Source organism: Gallus gallus, chromosome 9 (genome assembly GCF_016699485.2).
Source record: "Gallus gallus isolate bGalGal1 chromosome 9, bGalGal1.mat.broiler.GRCg7b, whole genome shotgun sequence".
In the NCBI taxonomy this organism is placed as follows: Eukaryota; Metazoa; Chordata; class Aves; order Galliformes; family Phasianidae; genus Gallus; species Gallus gallus.
Genome location: NC_052540.1, coordinates 522,579 through 540,352, shown reverse-complemented (window position 1 = coordinate 540,352; position 17,774 = coordinate 522,579). Strand labels below are relative to the sequence as shown.

The following is a 17,774-nucleotide window of genomic DNA, read 5'->3' as shown; positions in this document are numbered from 1 at the left end:
TTGCTTGTTTTCTCACTTCTTTATTGGTTGCTCTTCTTCCTTTTCGCTCTTTTCTTTTCTTTGCTCTCCCCGTAGTCTTGTCTCCCTCGGCCTTCCACGGCCGCAGCGGGCACTAGTCAAACGGCCCGTGTGGGTCTGCAAGGGGCCGTGCCATGCTCTGGAATGCCCACTGCAGGATCCCATCCCACGTTCCCTGTGGGATCGCACACCCGTTGTCAGTCTCCGCTCTCGCTCTATTCTCAGCCTCTCTGCTTTACCCTCTTTCTCATCTTCCTTCCCAGCGCCCCCCGGCCTGCTCTGGAGCTTCCCAGTGCACCAAGTGGTCCCTGTGAATGTGCTGCGGATGCACTCCGCGTGTCCTACCTCACTCAGGAGGGCGTCGAGCTCTTCCCTGCTGGACATGGGGTCGCTGCTGGCTGAGCCATTCTCTAGCTGTGGGAGGAGATGCGTCACCCCTACCTCTGGCCGTGGGCTCCTTTCGGTCCTGCACGGACCGGAGGCCGGGGTCGCAGCCCCTGGGCTGTGCTCTTCCTCCTGCACGACAGCTTCAGCATCGCCTCCATCTCGCGCTGCCGCGTCCCTCCCCCAGCGGCCACTCCTTGTCCCTCGGCCTCCTCTCCTCTCTCCCCCCCCCCCCCCTCTCTCTCTGTTTGGTTTTCCTCCAGGCGCCTTTACCCAGCACTGCCTGGGTTCCCCGCACCGGTACCCGGCCCTGGGTGCGCCTCTCTCAGACCTCACTGAAGGGCTGACTGCCGCTGGGGAGGGATTTGTGGTTGGAAATCCCTCCTTGGTGAAGCCTTCCCCCGCAGACCTGGAATCTTCTGATACGGGTGAGCAATCCTCTTCCCTTTCTTTATAGCACCTCTCTACTGTGCAGGTAGTACGGGTATAGCATGATAGACTGGAAAGCATATCGTAGGGGCTATTCTGTCTGCATAAGAGACCCTCAGCAAAAGAAAAGCAGACTTAACAAACATCCGAGAAGCCAGGGCCTCAGCACGAGGATTGCCTCGCTCCGGTGGGTAGGTTGGGGTGCAACAGGCAGGCATGGAGATACTCCCCTCTCTCCTCCTTCCAAGCTTATCCCTATGCAAGGACAAGCAGATGTGCAGAAACGGGGACTGAGTGTGGAACGAGCACATGTGAGAAGTTAGCTAATTAGCAGTATGTGCTTAGCTAGCAGTCATTTGTGTTGATCCAGTATCCGTGTGTTTAGCTGAGCGTCAGGAAGATGGTGAACCTGAAGTACTCAGCCAATGGGGAACCAGGGGAGAAAGAGACGAGCGTCGAGTCATGGGGCAGCAACCATGTAAGGCTGTTTTCTGCGAGCCCCGCCGCTGCCATGGCAAACAGAGTCTGCTTTATGAGAGATACCGTCCTGGTGGGTTGTGGGATATTTCCCACACGGTCCCGTCTCCTCCCATCGCCAACACAAAGCCCGGGCCGTATTTGGGACGGGGATCTGGTGCTCCCAGGCTGTTGTAGGCCGGTGACAGCGGGGTGGCAGAGCCCCGGGCTGCCTGCAGTGGGCCAGTAGAGAGGGATGTACCAGGAGCAGCGTGATGGGCAGCCCTGCTGGTGTCGGGGTGTGGGGTGGTCGGTGTATGAGTAGGTTTGGGAGGGTGGGGAGGAGTGTGTGTTTCCGTGTGTGTCCGTCCGTGCTGTGGTGTGCTGTGTGCGTGCAGTTCCATAGCGGTGCTGTTGCAGGGCTGTAAGTGCGGCAGTGCCACTGTGCCACGTGTAGGGCGGGTGTGGGGGGCCGTGGTAAGGTGTAGTGAGGAGTGGATGGGTGAGGGGCGGGGAGGTGTGGGTTGCGTGGGCTTCCCTTTTGCTGTGGGGGCTTTGGGCCTTCTTTGGCATTGCGTGTTGGGCGGTGGCGGTGTGTGCAGATGGGAAGAGGGCTGGAGCCGGAGCAGCCCGTGCCTACGGCCATCCCACCCTGGTAACGCCCGATCTCGTCTGATCTCGGAAACTAAGCAGGGTCGGGCCTGGTTAGTACTTGGATGGGAGACCTCCTGGGAATACCGGGTGCTGTAGGCTTTTGCTCCCACTTTTTCTTTCCCTCCGCTCCCGCGGGGTCGCGCTGCCCGCAGGAGGCGTCAGCTTTCGTGTCCGGGGGCATCGTTCCGTTTTGCTGTGTTGCCGTCACTACTGAGTTCGCGTGCGCTTTGCCTTTTGCTTGTTTTCTCACTTCTTTATTGGTTGCTCTTCTTCCTTTTCGCTCTTTTCTTTTCTTTGCTCTCCCCGTAGTCTTGTCTCCCTCGGCCTTCCACGGCCGCAGCGGGCACTAGTCAAACGGCCCGTGTGGGTCTGCAAGGGGCCGTGCCATGCTCTGGAATGCCCACTGCAGGATCCCATCCCACGTTCCCTGTGGGATCGCACACCCGTTGTCAGTCTCCGCTCTCGCTCTATTCTCAGCCTCTCTGCTTTACCCTCTTTCTCATCTTCCTTCCCAGCGCCCCCCGGCCTGCTCTGGAGCTTCCCAGTGCACCAAGTGGTCCCTGTGAATGTGCTGCGGATGCACTCCGCGTGTCCTACCTCACTCAGGAGGGCGTCGAGCTCTTCCCTGCTGGACATGGGGTCGCTGCTGGCTGAGCCATTCTCTAGCTTGTGGGAGGAGATGCGTCACCCCTACCTCTGGCCGTGGGCTCCTTTCGGTCCTGCACGGACCGGAGGCCGGGGTCGCAGCCCCTGGGCTGTGCTCTTCCTCCTGCACGACAGCTTCAGCATTGCTCCATCTCACGCTGCCGCGTCCCTCCCCCAGCGGCCACTCCTTGTCCCTCGGCCTCCTCTCCCTCTCTCCCCCCCCCCCCCCCTCTCTCTCTGTTTTGGTGTTCCTCCAGGCGCCTTTACCCAGCACCGCCTGGGTTCCCCGCACCGGTACCGGCCCTGGGTGCACCAACCTTTGCTGCGAGAAGCACGCGTTCTCCAGCAGCTGCACTGCTCTCGTGGCTGCCTGTTTCTGGGATGCCCGTGCAGGAGCTGCAAAGCCACAGCCCTCTGCAAGCCAACGAGGTGTCTTGAAGCCTTCTGGGCAGTTGGAAGGAACGGGGAGGTGTGGGGTATGATGTGGGGAAAGGCGGCGGGGACTCACCAGGGTCCCCATCACAAGTAGGGCAGCGTTGGGGTGCAGAGATGCTGGAGAAGCAGCGGCCACAGGTGCTGCCGTGGCCTCCTCCCGGCTGGGCACCGTGCTCCTCCTTGTCTGGGACTGCAGGGAGCTGCTCTGCAGCCGTGTCTGCCTCCCGCAGCCGGCCCAGCTTGGCCACGCATGAGCTGCATTGCCACGTCCCGCTGCACAACCCCAGCACAGCAGTGAGGGGCAGTGGGGACATGAGGTACAGCTGGGCCCCACGGCAGCGCGGGGCTCACCTCGGGACACGGGGCAGCGGGGGCACCAGGCAGGGGAGGTGGAAGGCCCTGGGGCAGCCATCGCAGCAGATGAGCTCGCCGCCGTCACCGCACACTGCACACTCATCCTCGTTGTCCTGCCGTGGGTGGGGATACAGGGGCTCGCCGTCGGCAGCGGGATGCAGCCAGGCTGCAGGGGATCTTGGCACCTCCCATCCCGTCACCTCCCATCGCCAACACAAAGCCCGGGCCGTATTTGGGACGGGGATCTGGTGCTCCCAGGCTGTTGTAGGCCGGTGACAGCGGGGTGGCAGAGCCCCGGGCTGCCTGCAGTGGGCCAGTAGAGAGGGATGTACCAGGAGCAGCGTGATGGGCAGCCCTGCTGGTGTCGGGGTGTGGGGTGGTCGGTGTATGAGTAGGTTTGGGAGGGTGGGGAGGAGTGTGTGTTTCCGTGTGTGTCCGTCCGTGCTGTGGTGTGCTGTGTGCGTGCAGTTCCATAGCGGTGCTGTTGCAGGGCTGTAAGTGCGGCAGTGCCACTGTGCCACGTGTAGGGCGGGTGTGGGGGGCCGTGGTAAGGTGTAGTGAGGAGTGGATGGGTGAGGGGCGGGGAGGTGTGGGTTGCGTGGGCTTCCCTTTTGCTGTGGGGGCTTTGGGCCTTCTTTGGCATTGCGTGTTGGGCGGTGGCGGTGTGTGCAGATGGGAAGAGGGCTGGAGCCGGAGCAGCCCGTGCCTACGGCCATCCCACCCTGGTAACGCCCGATCTCGTCTGATCTCGGAAGCTAAGCAGGGTCGGGCCTGGTTAGTACTTGGATGGGAGACCTCCTGGGAATACCGGGTGCTGTAGGCTTTTGCTCCCACTTTTTCTTTCCCTCCGCTCCCGCGGGGTCGCGCTGCCCGCAGGAGGCGTCAGCTTTCGTGTCCGGGGGCATCGTTCCGTTTTGCTGTGTTGCCGTCACTACTGAGTTCGCGTGCGCTTTGCCTTTTGCTTGTTTTCTCACTTCTTTATTGGTTGCTCTTCTTCCTTTTCGCTCTTTTCTTTTCTTTGCTCTCCCCGTAGTCTTGTCTCCCTCGGCCTTCCACGGCCGCAGCGGGCACTAGTCAAACGGCCCGTGTGGGTCTGCAAGGGGCCGTGCCATGCTCTGGAATGCCCACTGCAGGATCCCATCCCACGTTCCCTGTGGGATCGCACACCCGTTGTCAGTCTCCGCTCTCGCTCTATTCTCAGCCTCTCTGCTTTACCCTCTTTCTCATCTTCCTTCCCAGCGCCCCCCGGCCTGCTCTGGAGCTTCCCAGTGCACCAAGTGGTCCCTGTGAATGTGCTGCGGATGCACTCCGCGTGTCCTACCTCACTCAGGAGGGCGTCGAGCTCTTCCCTGCTGGACATGGGGTCGCTGCTGGCTGAGCCATTCTCTAGCTGTGGGAGGAGATGCGTCACCCCTACCTCTGGCCGTGGGCTCCTTTCGGTCCTGCACGGACCGGAGGCCGGGGTCGCAGCCCCTGGGCTGTGCTCTTCCTCCTGCACGACAGCTTCAGCATCGCCTCCATCTCGCGCTGGCCGCGTCCCTCCCCCAGCGGCCACTCCTTGTCCCTCGGCCTCCTCTCCCTCTCTCCCCCCCCCCCCCCCCTCTCTCTCTGTTTTGGTGTTCCTCCAGGCGCCTTTACCCAGCACCGCCTGCGTTCCCCGCACCGGTACCGGCCCTGGGTGCACCAACCTTTGCTGCGAGAAGCACGCGTTCTCCAGCAGCTGCACTGCTCTCGTGGCTGCCTGTTTCTGGGATGCCCGTGCAGGAGCTGCAAAGCCACAGCCCTCTGCAAGCCAACGAGGTGTCTTGAAGCCTTCTGGGCAGTTGGAAGGAACGGGGAGGTGTGGGGTATGATGTGGGGAAAGGCGGCGGGGACTCACCCAGGGTCCCCATCACAAGTAGGGCAGCGTTGGGGTGCAGAGATGCTGGAGAAGCAGCGGCCACAGGTGCTGCCGTGGCCTCCTCCCGGCTGGGCACCGTGCTCCTCCTTGTCTGGGACTGCAGGGAGCTGCTCTGCAGCCGTGTCTGCCTCCCGCAGCCGGCCCAGCTTGGCCACGCATGAGCTGCATTGCCACGTCCCGCTGCACAACCCCAGCACAGCAGTGAGGGGCAGTGGGGACATGAGGTACAGCTGGGCCCCACGGCAGCGCGGGGCTCACCTCGGGACACGGGGCAGCGGGGGCACCAGGCAGGGGAGGTGGAAGGCCCTGGGGCAGCCATCGCAGCAGATGAGCTCACCGCCGTCACCGCACACTGCACACTCATCCTCGTTGTCCTGCCGTGGGTGGGGATACAGGGGCTCGCCGTCGGCAGCGGGATGCAGCCAGGCTGCAGGGGATCTTGGCACCTCCCATCCCGTCACCTCCCATCGCCAACACAAAGCCCGGGCCGTATTTGGGACGGGGATCTGGTGCTCCCAGGCTGTTGTAGGCCGGTGACAGCGGGGTGGCAGAGCCCCGGGCTGCCTGCAGTGGGCCAGTAGAGAGGGATGTACCAGGAGCAGCGTGATGGGCAGCCCTGCTGGTGTCGGGGTGTGGGGTGGTCGGTGTATGAGTAGGTTTGGGAGGGTGGGGAGGAGTGTGTGTTTCCGTGTGTGTCCGTCCGTGCTGTGGTGTGCTGTGTGCGTGCAGTTCCATAGCGGTGCTGTTGCAGGGCTGTAAGTGCGGCAGTGCCACTGTGCCACGTGTAGGGCGGGTGTGGGGGGCCGTGGTAAGGTGTAGTGAGGAGTGGAATGGGTGAGGGGCGGGGAGGTGTGGGTTGCGTGGGCTTCCCTTTTGCTGTGGGGGCTTTGGGCCTTCTTTGGCATTGCGTGTTGGGCGGTGGCGGTGTGTGCAGATGGGAAGAGGGCTGGAGCCGGAGCAGCCCGTGCCTACGGCCATCCCACCCTGGTAACGCCCGATCTCGTCTGATCTCGGAAGCTAAGCAGGGTCGGGCCTGGTTAGTACTTGGATGGGAGACCTCCTGGGAATACCGGGTGCTGTAGGCTTTTGCTCCCACTTTTTCTTTCCCTCCGCTCCCGCGGGGTCGCGCTGCCCGCAGGAGGCGTCAGCTTTCGTGTCCGGGGGCATCGTTCCGTTTTGCTGTGTTGCCGTCACTACTGAGTTCGCGTGCGCTTTGCCTTTTGCTTGTTTTCTCACTTCTTTATTGGTTGCTCTTCTTCCTTTTCGCTCTTTTCTTTTCTTTGCTCTCCCCGTAGTCTTGTCTCCCTCGGCCTTCCACGGCCGCAGCGGGCACTAGTCAAACGGCCCGTGTGGGTCTGCAAGGGGCCGTGCCATGCTCTGGAATGCCCACTGCAGGATCCCATCCCACGTTCCCTGTGGGATCGCACACCCGTTGTCAGTCTCCGCTCTCGCTCTATTCTCAGCCTCTCTGCTTTACCCTCTTTCTCATCTTCCTTCCCAGCGCCCCCCGGCCTGCTCTGGAGCTTCCCAGTGCACCAAGTGGTCCCTGTGAATGTGCTGCGGATGCACTCCGCGTGTCCTACCTCACTCAGGAGGGCGTCGAGCTCTTCCCTGCTGGACATGGGGTCGCTGCTGGCTGAGCCATTCTCTAGCTGTGGGAGGAGATGCGTCACCCCTACCTCTGGCCGTGGGCTCCTTTCGGTCCTGCACGGACCGGAGGCCGGGGTCGCAGCCCCTGGGCTGTGCTCTTCCTCCTGCACGACAGCTTCAGCATCGCCTCCATCTCGCGCTGCCGCGTCCCTCCCCCAGCGGCCACTCCTTGTCCCTCGGCCTCCTCTCCCTCTCTCCACCCCCCCCCCCCTCTCTCTCTGTTTTGGTGTTCCTCCAGGCGCCTTTACCCAGCACCGCCTGCGTTCCCCGCACCGGTACCGGCCCTGGGTGCACCAACCTTTGCTGCGAGAAGCACGCGTTCTCCAGCAGCTGCACTGCTCTCGTGGCTGCCTGTTTCTGGGATGCCCGTGCAGGAGCTGCAAAGCCACAGCCCTCTGCAAGCCAACGAGGTGTCTTGAAGCCTTCTGGGCAGTTGGAAGGAACGGGGAGGTGTGGGGTATGATGTGGGGAAAGGCGGCGGGGACTCACCCAGGGTCCCCATCACAAGTAGGGCAGCGTTGGGGTGCAGAGATGCTGGAGAAGCAGCGGCCACAGGTGCTGCCGTGGCCTCCTCCCGGCTGGGCACCGTGCTCCTCCTTGTCTGGGACTGCAGGGAGCTGCTCTGCAGCCGTGTCTGCCTCCCGCAGCCGGCCCAGCTTGGCCACGCATGAGCTGCATTGCCACGTCCCGCTGCACAACCCCAGCACAGCAGTGAGGGGCAGTGGGGACATGAGGTACAGCTGGGCCCCACGGCAGCGCGGGGCTCACCTCGGGACACGGGGCAGCGGGGGCACCAGGCAGGGGAGGTGGAAGGCCCTGGGGCAGCCATCGCAGCAGATGAGCTCACCGCCGTCACCGCACACTGCACACTCATCCTCGTTGTCCTGCCGTGGGTGGGGATACAGGGGCTCGCCGTCGGCAGCGGGATGCAGCCAGGCTGCAGGGGATCTTGGCACCTCCCATCCCGTCACCTCCCATCGCCAACACAAAGCCCGGGCCGTATTTGGGACGGGGATCTGGTGCTCCCAGGCTGTTGTAGGCCGGTGACAGCGGGGTGGCAGAGCCCCGGGCTGCCTGCAGTGGGCCAGTAGAGAGGGATGTACCAGGAGCAGCGTGATGGGCAGCCCTGCTGGTGTCGGGGTGTGGGGTGGTCGGTGTATGAGTAGGTTTGGGAGGGTGGGGAGGAGTGTGTGTTTCCGTGTGTGTCCGTCCGTGCTGTGGTGTGCTGTGTGCGTGCAGTTCCATAGCGGTGCTGTTGCAGGGCTGTAAGTGCGGCAGTGCCACTGTGCCACGTGTAGGGCGGGTGTGGGGGGCCGTGGTAAGGTGTAGTGAGGAGTGGATGGGTGAGGGGCGGGGAGGTGTGGGTTGCGTGGGCTTCCCTTTTGCTGTGGGGGCTTTGGGCCTTCTTTGGCATTGCGTGTTGGGCGGTGGCGGTGTGTGCAGATGGGAAGAGGGCTGGAGCCGGAGCAGCCCGTGCCTACGGCCATCCCACCCTGGTAACGCCCGATCTCGTCTGATCTCGGAAGCTAAGCAGGGTCGGGCCTGGTTAGTACTTGGATGGGAGACCTCCTGGGAATACCGGGTGCTGTAGGCTTTTGCTCCCACTTTTTCTTTCCCTCCGCTCCCGCGGGGTCGCGCTGCCCGCAGGAGGCGTCAGCTTTCGTGTCCGGGGGCATCGTTCCGTTTTGCTGTGTTGCCGTCACTACTGAGTTCGCGTGCGCTTTGCCTTTTGCTTGTTTTCTCACTTCTTTATTGGTTGCTCTTCTTCCTTTTCGCTCTTTTCTTTTCTTTGCTCTCCCCGTAGTCTTGTCTCCCTCGGCCTTCCACGGCCGCAGCGGGCACTAGTCAAACGGCCCGTGTGGGTCTGCAAGGGGCCGTGCCATGCTCTGGAATGCCCACTGCAGGATCCCATCCCACGTTCCCTGTGGGATCGCACACCCGTTGTCAGTCTCCGCTCTCGCTCTATTCTCAGCCTCTCTGCTTTACCCTCTTTCTCATCTTCCTTCCCAGCGCCCCCCGGCCTGCTCTGGAGCTTCCCAGTGCACCAAGTGGTCCCTGTGAATGTGCTGCGGATGCACTCCGCGTGTCCTACCTCACTCAGGAGGGCGTCGAGCTCTTCCCTGCTGGACATGGGGTCGCTGCTGGCTGAGCCATTCTCTAGCTGTGGGAGGAGATGCATCACCCCTACCTCTGGCCGTGGGCTCCTTTCGGTCCTGCACGGACCGGAGGCCGGGGTCGCAGCCCCTGGGCTGTGCTCTTCCTCCTGCACGACAGCTTCAGCATCGCCTCCATCTCGCGCTGCCGCGTCCCTCCCCCAGCGGCCACTCCTTGTCCCTCGGCCTCCTCTCCCTCTCTCACCCCCCCCCCCCCCCTCTCTGTTTTGGTTTTCCTCCAGGCGCCTTTACCCAGCACCGCCTGGGTTCCCCGCACCGGTACCGGCCCTGGGTGCGCCTCTCTCAGACCTCACTGAAGGGCTGACTGCCGCTGGGGAGGGATTTGTGGTTGGAAATCCCTCCTTGGTGAAGCCTTCCCCGCAGACCTGGAATCTTCTGATACGGGTGAGCAATCCTCTTCCCTTTCTTTATAGCACCTCTCTACTGTGCAGGTAGTATGGGTATAGCATGATAGACTGGAAAGCATATCGTAGGGGCTATTCTGTCTGCATAAGAGACCCTCAGCAAAAGAAAAGCAGACTTAACAAACATCCGAGAAGCCAGGGCCTCAGCACGAGGATTGCCTCGCTCCGGTGGGTAGGTTGGGGTGCAACAGGCAGGCATGGAGATACTCCCCTCTCTCCTCCTTCCAAGCTTATCCCTATGCAAGGACAAGCAGATGTGCAGAAACGGGGACTGAGTGTGGAACGAGCACATGTGAGAAGTTAGCTAATTAGCAGTATGTGCTTAGCTAGCAGTCATTTGTGTTGATCCAGTATCCGTGTGTTTAGCTGAGCGTCAGGAAGATGGTGAACCTGAAGTACTCAGCCAATGGGGAACCAGGGGAGAAAGAGACGAGCGTCGAGTCATGGGGCAGCAACCATGTAAGGCTGTTTTCTGCGAGCCCCGCCGCTGCCATGGCAAACAGAGTCTGCTTTATGAGAGATACCGTCCTGGTGGGTTGTGGGATATTTCCCACACGGTCCCGTCTCCTCCCATCGCCAACACAAAGCCCGGGCCGTATTTGGGACGGGGATCTGGTGCTCCCAGGCTGTTGTAGGCCGGTGACAGCGGGGTGGCAGAGCCCCGGGCTGCCTGCAGTGGGCCAGTAGAGAGGGATGTACCAGGAGCAGCGTGATGGGCAGCCCTGCTGGTGTCGGGGTGTGGGGTGGTCGGTGTATGAGTAGGTTTGGGAGGGTGGGGAGGAGTGTGTGTTTCCGTGTGTGTCCGTCCGTGCTGTGGTGTGCTGTGTGCGTGCAGTTCCATAGCGGTGCTGTTGCAGGGCTGTAAGTGCGGCAGTGCCACTGTGCCACGTGTAGGGCGGGTGTGGGGGGCCGTGGTAAGGTGTAGTGAGGAGTGGATGGGTGAGGGGCGGGGAGGTGTGGGTTGCGTGGGCTTCCCTTTTGCTGTGGGGGCTTTGGGCCTTCTTTGGCATTGCGTGTTGGGCGGTGGCGGTGTGTGCAGATGGGAAGAGGGCTGGAGCCGGAGCAGCCCGTGCCTACGGCCATCCCACCCTGGTAACGCCCGATCTCGTCTGATCTCGGAAGCTAAGCAGGGTCGGGCCTGGTTAGTACTTGGATGGGAGACCTCCTGGGAATACCGGGTGCTGTAGGCTTTTGCTCCCACTTTTTCTTTCCCTCCGCTCCCGCGGGGTCGCGCTGCCCGCAGGAGGCGTCAGCTTTCGTGTCCGGGGGCATCGTTCCGTTTTGCTGTGTTGCCGTCACTACTGAGTTCGCGTGCGCTTTGCCTTTTGCTTGTTTTCTCACTTCTTTATTGGTTGCTCTTCTTCCTTTTCGCTCTTTTCTTTTCTTTGCTCTCCCCGTAGTCTTGTCTCCCTCGGCCTTCCACGGCCGCAGCGGGCACTAGTCAAACGGCCCGTGTGGGTCTGCAAGGGGCCGTGCCATGCTCTGGAATGCCCACTGCAGGATCCCATCCCACGTTCCCTGTGGGATCGCACACCCGTTGTCAGTCTCCGCTCTCGCTCTATTCTCAGCCTCTCTGCTTTACCCTCTTTCTCATCTTCCTTCCCAGCGCCCCCCGGCCTGCTCTGGAGCTTCCCAGTGCACCAAGTGGTCCCTGTGAATGTGCTGCGGATGCACTCCGCGTGTCCTACCTCACTCAGGAGGGCGTCGAGCTCTTCCCTGCTGGACATGGGGTCGCTGCTGGCTGAGCCATTCTCTAGCTGTGGGAGGAGATGCGTCACCCCTACCTCTGGCCGTGGGCTCCTTTCGGTCCTGCACGGACCGGAGGCCGGGGTCGCAGCCCCTGGGCTGTGCTCTTCCTCCTGCACGACAGCTTCAGCATCGCCTCCATCTCACGCTGCCGCGTCCCTCCCCCAGCGGCCACTCCTTGTCCCTCGGCCTCCTCTCCCTCTCTCCCCCCCCCCCCCCTCTCTCTCTGTTTTGGTGTTCCTCCAGGCGCCTTTACCCAGCACCGCCTGCGTTCCCCGCACCGGTACCGGCCCTGGGTGCACCAACCTTTGCTGCCAGAAGCACGCGTTCTCCAGCAGCTGCACTGCTCTCGTGGCTGCCTGTTTCTGGGATGCCCGTGCAGGAGCTGCAAAGCCACAGCCCTCTGCAAGCCAACGAGGTGTCTTGAAGCCTTCTGGGCAGTTGGAAGGAACGGGGAGGTGTGGGGTGTGATGTGGGGAAAGGCGGCGGGGACTCACCCAGGGTCCCCATCACAAGTAGGGCAGCGTTGGGGTGCAGAGATGCTGGAGAAGCAGCGGCCACAGGTGCTGCCGTGGCCTCCTCCCGGCTGGGCACCGTGCTCCTCCTTGTCTGGGACTGCAGGGAGCTGCTCTGCAGCCGTGTCTGCCTCCCGCAGCCGGCCCAGCTTGGCCACGCATGAGCTGCATTGCCACGTCCCGCTGCACAACCCCAGCACAGCAGTGAGGGGCAGTGGGGACATGAGGTACAGCTGGGCCCCACGGCAGCGCGGGGCTCACCTCGGGACACGGGGCAGCGGGGGCACCAGGCAGGGGAGGTGGAAGGCCCTGGGGCAGCCATCGCAGCAGATGAGCTCGCCGCCGTCACCGCACACTGCACACTCATCCTCGTTGTCCTGCCGTGGGTGGGGATACAGGGGCTCGCCGTCGGCAGCGGGATGCAGCCAGGCTGCAGGGGATCTTGGCACCTCCCATCCCGTCACCTCCCATCGCCAACACAAAGCCCGGGCCGTATTTGGGACGGGGATCTGGTGCTCCCAGGCTGTTGTAGGCCGGTGACAGCGGGGTGGCAGAGCCCCGGGCTGCCTGCAGTGGGCCAGTAGAGAGGGATGTACCAGGAGCAGCGTGATGGGCAGCCCTGCTGGTGTCGGGGTGTGGGGTGGTCGGTGTATGAGTAGGTTTGGGAGGGTGGGGAGGAGTGTGTGTTTCCGTGTGTGTCCGTCCGTGCTGTGGTGTGCTGTGTGCGTGCAGTTCCATAGCGGTGCTGTTGCAGGGCTGTAAGTGCGGCAGTGCCACTGTGCCACGTGTAGGGCGGGTGTGGGGGGCCGTGGTAAGGTGTAGTGAGGAGTGGATGGGTGAGGGGCGGGGAGGTGTGGGTTGCGTGGGCTTCCCTTTTGCTGTGGGGGCTTTGGGCCTTCTTTGGCATTGCGTGTTGGGCGGTGGCGGTGTGTGCAGATGGGAAGAGGGCTGGAGCCGGAGCAGCCCGTGCCTACGGCCATCCCACCCTGGTAACGCCCGATCTCGTCTGATCTCGGAAGCTAAGCAGGGTCGGGCCTGGTTAGTACTTGGATGGGAGACCTCCTGGGAATACCGGGTGCTGTAGGCTTTTGCTCCCACTTTTTCTTTCCCTCCGCTCCCGCGGGGTCGCGCTGCCCGCAGGAGGCGTCAGCTTTCGTGTCCGGGGGCATCGTTCCGTTTTGCTGTGTTGCCGTCACTACTGAGTTCGCGTGCGCTTTGCCTTTTGCTTGTTTTCTCACTTCTTTATTGGTTGCTCTTCTTCCTTTTCGCTCTTTTCTTTTCTTTGCTCTCCCCGTAGTCTTGTCTCCCTCGGCCTTCCACGGCCGCAGCGGGCACTAGTCAAACGGCCCGTGTGGGTCTGCAAGGGGCCGTGCCATGCTCTGGAATGCCCACTGCAGGATCCCATCCCACGTTCCCTGTGGGATCGCACACCCGTTGTCAGTCTCCGCTCTCGCTCTATTCTCAGCCTCTCTGCTTTACCCTCTTTCTCATCTTCCTTCCCAGAGCCCCCCGGCCTGCTCTGGAGCTTCCCAGTGCACCAAGTGGTCCCTGTGAATGTGCTGCGGATGCACTCCGCGTGTCCTACCTCACTCAGGAGGGCGTCGAGCTCTTCCCTGCTGGACATGGGGTCGCTGCTGGCTGAGCCATTCTCTAGCTGTGGGAGGAGATGCGTCACCCCTACCTCTGGCCGTGGGCTCCTTTCGGTCCTGCACGGACCGGAGGCCGGGGTCGCAGCCCCTGGGCTGTGCTCTTCCTCCTGCACGACAGCTTCAGCATCGCCTCCATCTCGCGCTGCCGCGTCCCTCCCCCAGCGGCCACTCCTTGTCCCTCGGCCTCCTCTCCCTCTCTCCCCCCCCCCCCCCCCTCTCTGTTTTGGTTTTCCTCCAGGCGCCTTTACCCAGCACCGCCTGGGTTCCCCGCACCGGTACCGGCCCTGGGTGCGCCTCTCTCAGACCTCACTGAAGGGCTGACTGCCGCTGGGGAGGGATTTGTGGTTGGAAATCCCTCCTTGGTGAAGCCTTCCCCCGCAGACCTGGAATCTTCTGATACGGGTGAGCAATCCTCTTCCCTTTCTTTATAGCACCTCTCTACTGTGCAGGTAGTATGGGTATAGCATGATAGACTGGAAAGCATATCGTAGGGGCTATTCTGTCTGCATAAGAGACCCTCAGCAAAAGAAAAGCAGACTTAACAAACATCCGAGAAGCCAGGGCCTCAGCACGAGGATTGCCTCGCTCCGGTGGGTAGGTTGGGGTGCAACAGGCAGGCATGGAGATACTCCCCTCTCTCCTCCTTCCAAGCTTATCCCTATGCAAGGACAAGCAGATGTGCAGAAACGGGGACTGAGTGTGGAACGAGCACATGTGAGAAGTTAGCTAATTAGCAGTATGTGCTTAGCTAGCAGTCATTTGTGTTGATCCAGTATCCGTGTGTTTAGCTGAGCGTCAGGAAGATGGTGAACCTGAAGTACTCAGCCAATGGGGAACCAGGGGAGAAAGAGACGAGCGTCGAGTCATGGGGCAGCAACCATGTAAGGCTGTTTTCTGCGAGCCCCGCCGCTGCCATGGCAAACAGAGTCTGCTTTATGAGAGATACCGTCCTGGTGGGTTGTGGGATATTTCCCACACGGTCCCGTCTCCTCCCATCGCCAACACAAAGCCCGGGCCGTATTTGGGACGGGGATCTGGTGCTCCCAGGCTGTTGTAGGCCGGTGACAGCGGGGTGGCAGAGCCCCGGGCTGCCTGCAGTGGGCCAGTAGAGAGGGATGTACCAGGAGCAGCGTGATGGGCAGCCCTGCTGGTGTCGGGGTGTGGGGTGGTCGGTGTATGAGTAGGTTTGGGAGGGTGGGGAGGAGTGTGTGTTTCCGTGTGTGTCCGTCCGTGCTGTGGTGTGCTGTGTGCGTGCAGTTCCATAGCGGTGCTGTTGCAGGGCTGTAAGTGCGGCAGTGCCACTGTGCCACGTGTAGGGCGGGTGTGGGGGGCCGTGGTAAGGTGTAGTGAGGAGTGGATGGGTGAGGGGCGGGGAGGTGTGGGTTGCGTGGGCTTCCCTTTTGCTGTGGGGGCTTTGGGCCTTCTTTGGCATTGCGTGTTGGGCGGTGGCGGTGTGTGCAGATGGGAAGAGGGCTGGAGCCGGAGCAGCCCGTGCCTACGGCCATCCCACCCTGGTAACGCCCGATCTCGTCTGATCTCGGAAGCTAAGCAGGGTCGGGCCTGGTTAGTACTTGGATGGGAGACCTCCTGGGAATACCGGGTGCTGTAGGCTTTTGCTCCCACTTTTTCTTTCCCTCCGCTCCCGCGGGGTCGCGCTGCCCGCAGGAGGCGTCAGCTTTCGTGTCCGGGGGCATCGTTCCGTTTTGCTGTGTTGCCGTCACTACTGAGTTCGCGTGCGCTTTGCCTTTTGCTTGTTTTCTCACTTCTTTATTGGTTGCTCTTCTTCCTTTTCGCTCTTTTCTTTTCTTTGCTCTCCCCGTAGTCTTGTCTCCCTCGGCCTTCCACGGCCGCAGCGGGCACTAGTCAAACGGCCCGTGTGGGTCTGCAAGGGGCCGTGCCATGCTCTGGAATGCCCACTGCAGGATCCCATCCCACGTTCCCTGTGGGATCGCACACGCCGTTGTCAGTCTCCGCTCTCGCTCTATTCTCAGCCTCTCTGCTTTACCCTCTTTCTCATCTTCCTTCCCAGCGCCCCCCGGCCTGCTCTGGAGCTTCCCAGTGCACCAAGTGGTCCCTGTGAATGTGCTGCGGATGCACTCCGCGTGTCCTACCTCACTCAGGAGGGCGTCGAGCTCTTCCCTGCTGGACATGGGGTCGCTGCTGGCTGAGCCATTCTCTAGCTGTGGGAGGAGATGCGTCACCCCTACCTCTGGCCGTGGGCTCCTTTCGGTCCTGCACGGACCGGAGGCCGGGGTCGCAGCCCCTGGGCTGTGCTCTTCCTCCTGCACGACAGCTTCAGCATCGCCTCCATCTCGCGCTGCCGCGTCCCTCCCCCAGCGGCCACTCCTTGTCCCTCGGCCTCCTCTCCCTCTCTCCCCCCCCCCCCCCCCTCTCTCTGTTTTGGTTTTCCTCCAGGCGCCTTTACCCAGCACCGCCTGGGTTCCCCGCACCGGTACCGGCCCTGGGTGCGCCTCTCTCAGACCTCACTGAAGGGCTGACTGCCGCTGGGGAGGGATTTGTGGTTGGAAATCCCTCCTTGGTGAAGCCTTCCCCCGCAGACCTGGAATCTTCTGATACGGGTGAGCAATCCTCTTCCCTTTCTTTATAGCACCTCTCTACTGTGCAGGTAGTACGGGTATAGCATGATAGACTGGAAAGCATATCGTAGGGGCTATTCTGTCTGCATAAGAGACCCTCAGCAAAAGAAAAGCAGACTTAACAAACATCCGAGAAGCCAGGGCCTCAGCACGAGGATTGCCTCGCTCCGGTGGGTAGGTTGGGGTGCAACAGGCAGGCATGGAGATACTCCCCTCTCTCCTCCTTCCAAGCTTATCCCTATGCAAGGACAAGCAGATGTGCAGAAACGGGGACTGAGTGTGGAACGAGCACATGTGAGAAGTTAGCTAATTAGCAGTATGTGCTTAGCTAGCAGTCATTTGTGTTGATCCAGTATCCGTGTGTTTAGCTGAGCGTCAGGAAGATGGTGAACCTGAAGTACTCAGCCAATGGGGAACCAGGGGAGAAAGAGACGAGCGTCGAGTCATGGGGCAGCAACCATGTAAGGCTGTTTTCTGCGAGCCCCGCCGCTGCCATGGCAAACAGAGTCTGCTTTATGAGAGATACCGTCCTGGTGGGTTGTGGGATATTTCCCACACGGTCCCATCTCCTCCCATCGCCAACACAAAGCCCGGGCCGTATTTGGGACGGGGATCTGGTGCTCCCAGGCTGTTGTAGGCCGGTGACAGCGGGGTGGCAGAGCCCCGGGCTGCCTGCAGTGGGCCAGTAGAGAGGGATGTACCAGGAGCAGCGTGATGGGCAGCCCTGCTGGTGTCGGGGTGTGGGGTGGTCGGTGTATGAGTAGGTTTGGGAGGGTGGGGAGGAGTGTGTGTTTCCGTGTGTGTCCGTCCGTGCTGTGGTGTGCTGTGTGCGTGCAGTTCCATAGCGGTGCTGTTGCAGGGCTGTAAGTGCGGCAGTGCCACTGTGCCACGTGTAGGGCGGGTGTGGGGGGCCGTGGTAAGGTGTAGTGAGGAGTGGATGGGTGAGGGGCGGGGAGGTGTGGGTTGCGTGGGCTTCCCTTTTGCTGTGGGGGCTTTGGGCCTTCTTTGGCATTGCGTGTTGGGCGGTGGCGGTGTGTGCAGATGGGAAGAGGGCTGGAGCCGGAGCAGCCCGTGCCTACGGCCATCCCACCCTGGTAACGCCCGATCTCGTCTGATCTCGGAAGCTAAGCAGGGTCGGGCCTGGTTAGTACTTGGATGGGAGACCTCCTGGGAATACCGGGTGCTGTAGGCTTTTGCTCCCACTTTTTCTTTCCCTCCGCTCCCGCGGGGTCGCGCTGCCCGCAGGAGGCGTCAGCTTTCGTGTCCGGGGGCATCGTTCCGTTTTGCTGTGTTGCCGTCACTACTGAGTTCGCGTGCGCTTTGCCTTTTGCTTGTTTTCTCACTTCTTTATTGGTTGCTCTTCTTCCTTTTCGCTCTTTTCTTTTCTTTGCTCTCCCCGTAGTCTTGTCTCCCTCGGCCTTCCACGGCCGCAGCGGGCACTAGTCAAACGGCCCGTGTGGGTCTGCAAGGGGCCGTGCCATGCTCTGGAATGCCCACTGCAGGATCCCATCCCACGTTCCCTGTGGGATCGCACACCCGTTGTCAGTCTCCGCTCTCGCTCTATTCTCAGCCTCTCTGCTTTACCCTCTTTCTCATCTTCCTTCCCAGCGCCCCCCGGCCTGCTCTGGAGCTTCCCAGTGCACCAAGTGGTCCCTGTGAATGTGCTGCGGATGCACTCCGCGTGTCCTACCTCACTCAGGAGGGCGTCGAGCTCTTCCCTGCTGGACATGGGGTCGCTGCTGGCTGAGCCATTCTCTAGCTGTG

General features: G+C 61.8%; 1 protein-coding gene and 8 non-coding genes across 9 annotated transcripts; 8 read left to right on the top strand and 1 right to left on the bottom strand.

Annotated features, from left to right (window-relative positions):
- Window positions 1-1,921: 1,921 nt before the first annotated feature.
- LOC112533061 lies at window positions 1,922-2,040 on the top strand. Its single transcript, XR_003076843.2, has one exon. It is a non-coding gene; the product is annotated as a 5S ribosomal RNA (ribosomal RNA).
- A 2,039-nt stretch (window positions 2,041-4,079) lies between these two features.
- On the top strand, window positions 4,080-4,198 carry LOC112533138. Its single transcript, XR_003076908.1, has one exon. It is a non-coding gene; the product is annotated as a 5S ribosomal RNA (ribosomal RNA).
- A 2,043-nt stretch (window positions 4,199-6,241) lies between these two features.
- LOC112533137 lies at window positions 6,242-6,360 on the top strand. The gene has a single exon (XR_003076907.1). It is a non-coding gene; the product is annotated as a 5S ribosomal RNA (ribosomal RNA).
- A 2,040-nt stretch (window positions 6,361-8,400) lies between these two features.
- Window positions 8,401-8,519, top strand: LOC112533051. Its single transcript, XR_003076833.2, has one exon. It is a non-coding gene; the product is annotated as a 5S ribosomal RNA (ribosomal RNA).
- A 2,055-nt stretch (window positions 8,520-10,574) lies between these two features.
- On the top strand, window positions 10,575-10,693 carry LOC112533065. Its single transcript, XR_003076847.2, has one exon. It is a non-coding gene; the product is annotated as a 5S ribosomal RNA (ribosomal RNA).
- A 147-nt stretch (window positions 10,694-10,840) lies between these two features.
- LOC124417094 (autoimmune regulator-like) lies at window positions 10,841-12,933 on the bottom strand. Its single transcript, XM_046898726.1, has 5 exons — window positions 12,837-12,933; window positions 12,026-12,194; window positions 11,747-11,947; window positions 11,556-11,652; window positions 10,841-11,260 (listed from the first exon to the last, which is right to left on the bottom strand). The coding sequence occupies exons 1-5, from the start codon at window positions 12,931-12,933 to the stop codon at window positions 10,841-10,843; spliced, it is 984 nt and encodes a 327-aa protein (XP_046754682.1).
- On the top strand, window positions 12,733-12,851 carry LOC112533064. Its single transcript, XR_003076846.2, has one exon. It is a non-coding gene; the product is annotated as a 5S ribosomal RNA (ribosomal RNA).
- A 1,973-nt stretch (window positions 12,934-14,906) lies between the features above and the next one.
- Window positions 14,907-15,025, top strand: LOC112533124. The gene has a single exon (XR_003076894.1). It is a non-coding gene; the product is annotated as a 5S ribosomal RNA (ribosomal RNA).
- A 2,058-nt stretch (window positions 15,026-17,083) lies between these two features.
- LOC112533058 lies at window positions 17,084-17,202 on the top strand. The gene has a single exon (XR_003076840.2). It is a non-coding gene; the product is annotated as a 5S ribosomal RNA (ribosomal RNA).
- The last annotated feature ends 572 nt before the right edge of the window (window positions 17,203-17,774 follow it).

Coding starts and splice junctions, on each gene's coding strand:
- LOC124417094 (XM_046898726.1), bottom strand. CDS start 12,933: ATGCCCCCGGACACGAAAGCTGACGCCTCCTGCGGGCAGCGCGACCCC. Junction 11,948..12,025: donor CCGCTGCCCCGTGTCCCGAG/GTGAGCCCCGCG, acceptor GGGGTTGTGCAG/CGGGACGTGGCAATGCAGCT. Junction 11,261..11,555: donor GCGTGCTTCTGGCAGCAAAG/GTTGGTGCACCC, acceptor CTCCTCCCACAG/CTAGAGAATGGCTCAGCCAG.